The sequence below is a fragment of the Notothenia coriiceps genome, unplaced genomic scaffold (genome assembly GCF_000735185.1).
Source record: "Notothenia coriiceps isolate Sejong01 unplaced genomic scaffold, NC01 NC01_scaffold00038353, whole genome shotgun sequence".
NCBI lineage: Eukaryota > Metazoa > Chordata > Actinopteri > Perciformes > Nototheniidae > Notothenia > Notothenia coriiceps.
In genome coordinates this window covers 24829-36338 of record NW_011371054.1, presented here as the reverse complement: position 1 = coordinate 36338, position 11510 = coordinate 24829, and the positions used below count along the sequence as shown (strand labels likewise).

Below are 11510 nucleotides of genomic sequence, written 5' to 3'. Positions count from 1 at the left end.
GGAAAATCCTTCATGTCTGCAACTTGAATTGCTTTGTTTTTGATTGATTGATTTATTCATATTGAAATGACTATAGGTTCATTTAGCAGTTATTTCAGAACCACATGAATGCAACGGTTTAGCATGTCATTTGATAGGAATAAAAGTATGACTGTGCTATATAAAGGGGAAATAAGGTGGTACAGCACTGAACAACTTTAACAAAAGGATATTGAAAAATCAGTTTGATAAGCAGGGCTTGTGCAAAAAAGTGTCATTTATTTCCAAAAAGATTAAGAAAATAAGGGCAAAACTGACAACCGGGAATAGAAGAAAAGGTATTTTACGTCCTTGACTTCACTTAAAGGTCCAATGTCATGCTTTTCCGGTTATTACCCGTCCCTTTGTGTGTTATGAAGGTTTTTCTGCATGTGAAAGGTCTGCAGTCACAAACCCTTAAAGTACACCCTGTAGCGAGTAAAACTCTAACACAGAGAAGACCTGTCTAATCTATGCTGCCCCAGAACGCCTCGTTGGAGATTTCTCTTTTTCTTCCTGGGTACAGTGACGTGACCATACCCAAATGGACCAATCCGTGGAGCTCCTCACACACACACACACTCAGCGGAAAAACTGTGATGCGCTGGGGGGTGCTAGTGGAGCCTCGCAGCGGCGAAACTGTGGCGCGNGGGGGGGGGGTGCTAGTGGAGCCCCGCAGATGGTGGTGCTGCAGCCCCCTCAGCAACCTCAGCACAGTGGGCTCATAGGGAGGGGGGAGGCCGGAGCTCCAACAAGGCGTGTAGGAAAGAGAGTGAATACACATACTGTACAGAGATGCTATATGAGAAACCAATGTGAGTTTGGAAAATTGAACAATGTAAATCTATTCTAGTAGACCTCAACAATGGAATTATGATCAGAAATGGCCATTACATGGGACCTTTAACTGGAACATACCAACTGCCCAGGTAAGTATAGGGATGGCTTAATAAAGAGCAAAACCCAAATCACACAGTAACATACAATGAATACAAGATCTCTAAGCTGCCATCTATGTCCGCCAACCTACCAATGAGAACATTACATTTATAATATATTGTAGTGATCACTTATTAATACATAATTCACGTATGGAACTACAGGTTGGGGGTATTGTTCCGCACAGACACTAATGCTTACTATACCTCCGGGGTATATACTGTTTCCTCAATCCTTTCTCTTTCTCTTCTCTACTTGGACTGCAAGCCAGCAACATGTGCTTTTCTGCTCCTCAATAAAGTTACCTTTTGCACCTTCGATGCACCGCCTCCGACTCCTATCTCTCGGCACTACAATATAATAATATTATAAGTCATTAACTGCAGAATTGTCACCTTTTTTCTCTTCATGTTGACAGAGCCCACCCCCTCCCTGCTAAAGACTTAATGAGACACACCTGCTGGCACTTCACTTGATTAAGCAGCTGAGACTGATCCACACAAACATCCAGGCAAAGCAAAAGGAACCCTATAAACCTGTAATACAAAAGTATCATGTGTAACATACATGTTGGATGTATCAAATACAAATAAATAATGAATCAAGGAGACACAGATACATCGTCTTATTTTGGGCCTAATCGGAGGTATTCAGAGTTACTGCAGGAAAGTTATTGTTTCATTATGTTTTAATGTTGTTTTTTTAGAAAAAGTTTGTTTATACTAGCCACTTTAGACCAACAACACGCAACTGTTGGCGCAGTTAATTATGCAACAGATTTTTGCACAAATATAGTACAAGGTCCCTCACCTGTCTTTTTTCAAGTTAGGGGTCCTTGGCAAGAAACAAATTAAGACATTCAAGTTCCCCAAGTCAAGGGAAGGAATGCAACATGAAAAAAGTACGGAGTTGAAGTCAGATTTATTGACATGAATATATACATAGACTAAATACAGAGTGATTTGTCCACTAAGCATAACTGTGTAATGCTTAGCAGATACACACATCACACAAAATGATAAATACAAATCTGGATGCCTATAACAGTGACTGAAAAGCAATTGTGTATCATCAGACATTTGGTGTGTGTTACACAACACCCTTGTTCTTGCCATTCTTTGTGCTGATGAGGTGTCAACGTAGGGGTCTTCAGTACAGGCCAACAGAGTAAAGTCACAGTTGCGGTGCAATTCCTTGTAAAGAAACCCTTCAATGAAACATGGTTAATGGGCACATAACATGTTTCAACTTATCCAAGCAATGTCATTATTCTGAAATCAGATGCATTTGCCATTGGATCTCTTCTCTACTGTATCGCTTTTAACCCTTTCTATGGCGCTCATGTCTAATGCAATATACTTATACATGTTATAATCTGCTCAGATATGTAGAACCTTTGGTTATAAGCACTCATAAATATTAATAACCCTTTCAAACACATTTTAAGTTGAGGTTTTATGGTCACTTAAGACACTTATGGTCAAGTGTCATTTTTATGTAATTATTATGTTTTCTATCATAATTCTGATAGTTGTAATTCATTTTTACACCTTTATAATGCATTATAATGTGATGAAAAGTTGCATAAAAGTGGATGGATATGCAGTGTTTTAAATGTTGTATTTCCCAATGTAAAGGCAGATAATTATAATACATTACAAACTGGTTAGAAGTCACTATAAGTGATAATTGTTTTCTTTACTAAAATATATATACACATACATATATATATATATATATATATATATACACATAAATTACATCTAAAATGGCAGTGAGTGACCAACAAATGAAAGTATCGATACTGCTACTTCACATTTTAAGTAATTTTACAATGCATTATAATGGGTAATGGTTATTGGTTCAATGCCTTTTAATATTAATGAGTGCTTATAATTATTTATAACTGCGCATTGCCTTTGCCATCTGTTTGCAGTGCTTGTGCCTGGGCTGCATTCACACTCGATAGACTTGTGAACAAATGACCCGTCACTAACGTAATGCAGCATGATTGGATGCAAGACGTTGAACCTATACAGCTGTAACTGTGGCACTGCTTCATCCTACAACCAAAATATATGAAAAGAAAAAGAAAACTGGCAAAGTTATGATTAAATTCCACATCTTAAATGTGATAGCTTTAAGTAGAAACGTTTACTTTAAAAGGCTATACACTTTTAAAACACGGCGTGTGTACCTTCAAGACACAAAGGTATGTTGTTGTCTAAATAAAAGTGATTGATACATACCCTTTTTGAATTTACTGTAAGCTTTTTTGATTAGACTTTATAAAGTCATCCCTTCTTCCCAACATGACTAGAGATATACTTCATTTATACTTTATTATAGTATTTACAAAAATAAAAATATACATGTGGTATTAAATTCCACTTGAAAAAGGAGACACATGTCTGTCAGGCCTCCAGAGAAACTGTTCAACTGGAGAAGAGATTTATAATTAGAAATGGAACTAATAAATGGCATACATTTATATATATACACATAAGTGCATACTGTACAATACAGTAGAGTTCATTTGAAGATGTCATTACTCACGATGAGACTATCATCAATGTCAAAAGATTGTTCATAGTTTGAGATGAATCTCTTTTTCTTCCCAAAGGTAGAGAAGGTGTTGTAGACATCCAGCTCTCCTCTGGGAGCCAGCTTCAGAGTGCTGTAGTCGGACGTGGAGCCGGGTATGTACACGTTGTGCTGGTAGTCTGCCGCTTCAGAACTCGGCTGAGTGTACTTCGGAGTCCATGAGTAGTGAGGGAGTGTCCCCTCCTGGAGAGATATCTTGCAGTCTGTAAAACATGCGCATAAATTACAGTTTGTATCGGGAGATTATTTCTGCAAAGAGCTCCATTTACATACTCAATTTAAATAAGGTGGTTTTAAAAAAGGCATCTTCTTAATTTCAGTCTTTTTGGCAAAAAAGAAGGAATCTTCTTAAAAGTAATCCTCGTGTTGATGCATTTAAATCCCCCCTGGTATTATCTATTCAGTTTACCATTTTATATTTTAGACTAAATCCTCAGGAACTGACACAGTGAGAAGCACCCCCCCCCCTTTTCCTGTGAATGACAATGAGCCAAAACTGCACCTACCATTCATATGGCTTCCCCAGGTCCAATACTGTGGAGCCACAGAACAGGAAAACCCATGGGCATCGTATTTTTGTTGACGGGTAAGAGTGCCCTCCATATTTGCTGAACTATACCTTGGGAGAAAATAAGAAAGTATAAGTAGGCGTGTGCATGTGCGTGTGCGTGTGTGTGTGTGTGTGTGTGTGTGTGTGTGTGTGTGTGTGTGTGTGTGTGTGTGTGTGTGTGCATGTGTGTGTACTGGCTCGACTAATGCATTCACCTCTTGTATGCCAAGTTGCGTTGGTTCTTGGTCAAGGTCCAGTCGTTGGTAATACTCGCATACTTAAGCTGGAGAGTTGGAACACAAATAACAATTAGTGATCAGCTCAAGAAGAACAAGAGCACTGCGTTATTGTCCAGATACAGTCATGTATATATTGGAAAGGTAAAAGTGTCAGATAGATAAGATAAAACAATCAGAGGTATTTAATTGTAATAAATTATCATATTTGTGCCCGCAAATGGAATGTAGTATTCCCATGACTGAAATTATTGTCTGGGTTCACAAGCCAAAATCTGGCTTTTTAATAATCAATCTGGTATGCAGTTTTTCTTTATAAATCAATATATTTTATGGAAAAGAACATTGGCGTCTTTAGATGAAAAGAGTACTGGCGTTTTTTTCAATGTTTTAAAACTCCTGACTTTGACTTTTGAAAAAAAGCGTTTTTTTTTAAAGTGATCTCAATGTGTTATTGTGGATACAATGTATGTCCAAACCAGGTTTTAAAGTTTAGACCAATCACTACAAATGTTGTGGCATTTTCCATTCCATTATAAATAAAGTCTTTGGGTGCAAATGCATTTAGTGAATAGAAGGAAATTCTCAATTCATGTTTTTGTGAAATAACTCGAAAAACTTGATTTTCCTCTTGTATAAGACCATTAAGCAAATTGGACTATCGCACTACATCTGCCACATCTCCTAAAAATAGCTACATCATTTGGTTACTAATCTGCTTAATGTGAGGATAAATATTAGTGGTTGGTTACACTGAGGTGAGCAAAAACACAGCAGCAGTCATATTTGGGATACAAATGTACAATTACATTACCCATGCAACACCTTTTTAGTTTGCAACACACACATTGACACTGTTGGAACCTTCCCAGATTGCATAGTGTATGGTCTCAACATGTGTTGGTTGAACTATACTTTGTCCATTGGATCACATGCAGAATGTTAACAAACTGTGGTTGAAGAAGTTTTTAATATAATTGAATTAATACATTTTATATTCACAGATTAAATAGCGTTTAAAAGTTTAACACCCCTTTTACAAAACCATTTTTAAAATATATTTTAATTAAAAAAAGATTGACTTAGAGCGTCCCTAGTGGCAAATGCATGTTGACATTTGCCCCTGACTCAACCTTTCTGTCATTTATAATTCATGTGAGACAACAGGATGAGTAAGTGGATAAAGTCTTGGGAAAAGCATACTTATTAAAGTGAAGGAGAAACAACTCCTCTGTTATTTGGGTTTTTACGCGTCGGCATATGTCAGTTTATTACCTCGTTTGGGGACGCTGCTCTGTTGTTGGCCAGCTCATTACGGTCCACTGCGCTCCAGCCGGAGGTGAGGTAATCTGTGCTCTTGGAGTTATTCTGCTGAACTGACATCACCGGGCTACAGGGCTTCAGGAACATGAAGTCACTTTTGGACGACTCCGGAGTCAGACACATTTTATAGCAGTAGACATGAGGGAGAGCACCGTTGCCGTTTGCCTCTGCGCACCCGGGCGCTCCTGCGGGCATCCGAACATTCAGATTGGACTTTTTGAACACATCTTCCGTGGTGGAGGATTCTGAGCTGGAGTAGCAGCAGCAGCAGTTGATGGAGGGGAAGCTTGACTCCATGCTGGACGCTCTGTCCTTCAGCCTGCGCACTGAAACCAGGACGATGATAGCCACCAGAAATGTGAAGGAGATTGCGCCCAGAGACACGATTAAGTACAGGCTGAAGTTAGGGCTGTGATGCGGGCTTAGTGACAGGTCACCCAAATCGGGCTGCGAATCTGGCAGGCTGTCAACCACTGACAGGATGATGGAAACAGTGGCCGAGAGGGGCGGCTGACCATTGTCCTTCACGAGAATGACCAATCTGTGGCTCGAGGGGTCTTTCTCCATCAACTGGCGAATTGTCCTGATCTCGCCTGTGTACAGAGCCACGCTGAACAAGCTCGGGTCTGTTGCTTGGAGCATCTGGTAAAAGAGACGTGAGTTTTGACCCTCGTCTGCGTCCACGGCGCTGATTTTGGAGACAATGTAACCTGCGTCAGCTGACTTGGGCACTGCTGCTGTTGGCGCGGAGCTGTTTTGCAAAACCGGTGACACAATCACAGGTGCATTGTCGTTTTGGTCCAGTATAAAGATGTTCACTGTCACGTTGTTGCTCAGAGGCGGGAACCCTGCGTCCTGAGCTTGAATTGTGATCTGGAATTGTTTAAGTTGTTCATGGTCAAAGGATCGCAGTGCGTAAATGTTCCCGTTGTCCGAGTTGATGGACACGTAGGTGGACACGGGCATTCCCCGTATGTCCCCCTCCAGGATAGAGAAGGAGAGGTAAGCATTTTGTCCAGAATCTGGATCCAGTGCAGTCACCGAGCATATGGATGCACCCGGCGCGTTATTCTCAGTCAGATACACAGTGTAGGACGGCTGTTTGAAGAGAGGCGCGTTATCATTCACATCAGACACTTGGACAAGGATAGTTTTCCTGGTGAATAAAGGAGGGGAGCCCATGTCTCGTGCTGTTAGTGTGATGTTATACTCAGCCATCGCCTCTCTGTTCAGAAAATCAGAAGTTACTAATGTGTAGTAGTTCTTAAAGGAGGAGTGGAGCTGGAATGGCACGTGATGTGGGATCTCACAGTCCACATTCCCGTTTTCACCTGAGTCTTTATCCATCACGCTGATGACAGCTATCACAGTCCCCGGGGGGGCGTCCTCCTGCACAGGTGTGGACACTGATGTCAAGATCACTTCCGGGAGGTTGTCATTTTTATCCAAAACGTTCACCAGCACTTTACAGTGCACTGCCACAGCGGAGGGGCCTTTATCTTTAGCCTGAACATATATTTCATGCATCCTGGCCTTCTCATAGTCTATCACTCCTTTCACTTTGATTTCCCCCGTGCGCGAGTCCACGCTGAAGAGCTGGCGCACCTTGATGGGCGCATGGCCACTGAACGAGTAGGTGATGTCAGCGTTGGGACCCTCATCTAAATCTGACGCGTTGAGTTTTATGACTACGGTGCCTTTAGGTGCGTTTTCCGCCAGCCTCACTCTGTAAAAGGACTGGTCAAACACAGGCGCGTTATCGTTTGCATCCAAAACGGTGATATCAATTTGCGCAGTGCCAGATCTCTCCGGCGCGCCTCCATCCACCGCCGTCAGGACCATCTGATGTGCACTTTGCTGCTCTCTGTCCAGCGGGCTCTGCAGGACGAGCTCCGCAAATTTGCTGCCATCACTGCGCGTCTGTATATCCAAAAGGAAATGCTCGTTGACACTCAGCAAATATGTGCGCAGGGAGTTGGATCCCACGTCTAAGTCCTGTGCGCTCTCAAGTGGGAAACGGGATCCTGGCGTAGCAGACTCTGAGATGTCCAGATTAAACTCGGTCCATGGGAAACTAGGGGAGTTGTCGTTCACATCCAAAATCTCCATCTCCACCCTGTACAGCTCCAGGGGGTTTTCAATGACCACCTGCAAGTGGAAAGAACAGGACAAACTCTGCTCGCATAGTTCCTCGCGGTCAATTCTCTCATTGACGAATAAAACTCCATTTTCTAAATTCACCTCCACATATTGCTTCTTGGAACCGGAGACTATCCGGAATCTGCGCGCAGAGAGCCTGTCCAAATCCAAGCCCAGGTCCTCTGCGATGTTGCCAACAAAAGCTCCATGCTCCAGTTCCTCAGGGATGGAGTAGCGAATCTGTCCCCGGACTGCATCCAAGAAACAAGTGCACAACGTAAATAGGCAAACTGTATGCCATCTCCAAAACAGTCTTTTCTTTGCCCCTTGTGTGTCCATCTGGATGAAACAATGCACCTCACACTAAGAACTGCTTACAGGGTGATTCAGGCAGAATTGTGCAAAATAGAGTCTGGTAAAAACTTGACATTGGTGGAACAGCGACTGTCTGCCTGAGAGAAAAGAGAGGAGAGAAAGGGGGGCGTGCAAGGGCTAGCCTATCTCTCCCAGATTAGTGCGCGTTTCGTGTGTCTCTGTGTGTGCGCGTGTTTATTATTGGCCCTACTGTTCCAATAGAAGGGAACTGACATCTGCTGGGATAATCTTTCCTGCCTACCGCGGGTCAAACGCACTTGATTCAATTTCTTACAGGAGTGTTTCATCATTTCTCAACTTGGGTTCAGCTAACTCTCTCAATTGATGAACAAAAGTTAGAATTATAATTAAAGTTATTTAAATTAATCGGTTTATTTGAAATGTTTCACTAATTGAGGTATCATTAGCACAGGATAAAGAACAATATGGGATAAAAAGATTTTTTTGGAAACCTTTCAATCAACTCATATTCGGATATAAAGTATCTTATTCAATTTAACTCACTAAATTGATATACAAAAATGACACTTTTAATTCAACTTAATTAAATGAATCAGTTTATTTGAAATGTTTCACTAATTGAGGTATTATTGTTACAGCACAGGATAGGGAACATGTCATAAACTGTCCGCTTAGAGATTTGTAATTAAAGGACTTTTTTAGAAACCTTTCAATCAACTTTTTAGCATCTGTTTCTGTGGAAGGTGTGAATATCATTTAATATTTGTCTATGTTATTAGAGGAAATGGTAATATCAGTGGAATCGTAATCAAATCAGTGTAACAGAGAGGATGCAGCAGCTTAAAGCAGCTTTAAAGGTCCTGCTAAATGAAAAAGAGAATGATAGCAATCCTTTAGAAAAACACAGGGACTGCATTGCAGCATTTCCTATAAAAAAGAGAAGTGCATATTTTATTATTGAAGCAGTAACTTTAAATGTAGGCTACTAATAAAAGACTATAAGTATTAAGAGGGCTGTTACTGACTCTATGTATAGCACGGGTATGAAGCGTTCAAATTGTGAAATTGTCCTCAGGAGGCAGCTCAAACTCCCAGACATCATCACTGCCCTGGCAATGATTGCTCATGTTTAAAACAGATTTTTCATCATATTTCAGCACATAAATACTCAAATGGAGTATCTGTTTACCATCCACCTCAATGCGTGCTCCAACCGTTTGCTCTGAAAAAAAGAAACCCAGTTTCCCCTGGTTAAAAGGTGAAAACACAATCTGTCTGCTGGAATGAAGCCGCAGCAGATGGTGAGGTTTTCCACGGGCTCATGCTCTTTTTAATTAATGGAATGGAGATTAGAGGGCATTTTCCCTGGATCATTAGTGAACAGAGGAATTAAGACATTTTGTGAGGAATAATCCCAAGGCTATCCATGTGATGCACATGTGGTTTTCTCTCAGTGGTCATACTGACCTGCTTTTCACGGCCCTAAGTGCATGGCATCACTTACGCACTGCAGAAACTAAGTAGCTGGGATAAGGGGACACAACCACCACATTTAGGGATCAAACATACAAAAGAGATTATCTCTCTGTCACTCGTCCCCCTCTCCCTCTCTTGCACACATACACACATTTACAACCCCCCCTCTGTGTCTCTCTCCCTCCCTCATCCTCTCACTCAAGGGCAAAAGTAGAATATCAATCCCTTTGTCTTTAACTACTTTCCACTTTTAAAACTGAAGGATTAGAGTAGGTTAGCCTATATTCTGCAGCTTTTAACACTTAAGCGGTTTTAGTTATGTTTCCGCTCTAATGGTAGCATGTCTGCCGTCTGACATGTTCTGAGTGCTCCTAATTATTTTTGTGTTTTATTTAACCTCTCGTGAAACACTGCAGATGCTCTGCACCACCTGGTATGGAGAGCCAACAGCAAACTGACAGCGATGACTTCTCACATGATTGACTGCTGCGTTAATGAGAAATTCTAGCATCTACTCTCTTTTGTGCTGCCATATAAAAATGGCTTGTATGTGTGCTAGATAAAGGGGAGACACCCCAGGTAAACAAGGTAGCAATTTAGGCCTATTCATAAAAACCCCATTCCCTTACATCAAGGCAATTCTTTTTTCCTACTACTAGTTTTTTGAATGTATAAATATGTGCCAGTTTGCATACATTTCAAGAACAGAAATGTACGCTGGCCAACAGGGGCAAATGTGTTACAATGGCTCAAAACAATTTCATTAGGAGGAAAGTGCTGCAGTTTAAAAAACAGTTCACATATAAAAACACAAATGGGCAAAAACACACGAAAGAAGCTCGAAAAACAATGGAAACAGGGACACTAAAAGGGGATGCACACAGCCGGGACCTGATATCAAGTTGGCCAACTGTCAATTTCATGGCAACCTACCTTAAATGTGCGTTTTATTGGGGTATTTAAAAAATGTGATCATATGATACAGCATTGCACACCTGCGATACGCTAGATAACTAACATAGGTAACCTATTCATTTGAAATATACTGACAACATACTTACAATTATGAAACAGTGACAGTTGGCCAACTTTATAATCCCTGAACGTCAACAAGCACTCAGTCCCAGCTGTGTGCATCACTTTATAGTGTCCCCGTTACAGTTGTGTTTTGAGCTTCTTGCAGCGTTATGTGTTTGCAGCGGTTTGTTTATGCAGCGCTTTCAGAAAACTAAGCAAATGTTGCGTGAAGTTGGTGAATGTTTTCTAAATAATGAACAAGCATTGCCAAGTAGGTGAAGATGTTCTTCATTTGAATGTTTTTTGGCCCATAAATGTTTTCATATTTGCATCGTTTTGGAAAGTGCAGCACATTTTTGTAAATAAGTAAGTAGGCCTAAGTAAAGTTTATTTATAAAGTGCTTTTCACAGACAAAGTCACAAAGTGCTTGACAAAACAATAAGACATCCATATAGGAGGCGTACAATGATCAATGAACCCACATGTTAAGAAGTCATAAAAGCACCAGAGCATAATTTAAGACACAATAAAAACACAATAAAACAAAACTTAAAAATGAAATTTAAAACAAACGAAAATAAAAACATAGAATTAAATGGAATAAGATCAAGCACACCGGTTACCCAAACGCCTGACCAAACAGGAATGTCTTTAAAATAGTTTTAAAAGAGTCAACAGACTCCGCAGACCGTAGATGAGCAGGCAGAGCGTTCCATAGCTTAGGAGACACAGCTTCGAACGCTCGATCACCGCGGGTCTTAAGGTGGGTACAACAGAACAGAAAGTGGAACCTGAGGCCTGTACTACGAAGCAGGATTTCGCTTAGCGGGCTAACTTCAGGCAAAACTCAGGGTTTCCAGTCCTACGACGC

General features: G+C 40.9%; 1 protein-coding gene across 1 annotated transcript; it reads right to left on the bottom strand.

The window, feature by feature from the left end:
* Nucleotides 1-3276: 3276 nt before the first annotated feature.
* Nucleotides 3277-8148, bottom strand: LOC104968174 (protocadherin-10-like). The gene is made up of 4 exons (XM_010797745.1): nucleotides 5623-8148; nucleotides 4327-4394; nucleotides 4068-4180; nucleotides 3277-3764 (listed from the first exon to the last, which is right to left on the bottom strand). The coding sequence occupies exons 1-4, from the start codon at nucleotides 8146-8148 to the stop codon at nucleotides 3490-3492; spliced, it is 2982 nt and encodes a 993-aa protein (XP_010796047.1). The 3' UTR covers nucleotides 3277-3489.
* Between the last annotated feature and the right edge of the window lie 3362 nt (nucleotides 8149-11510).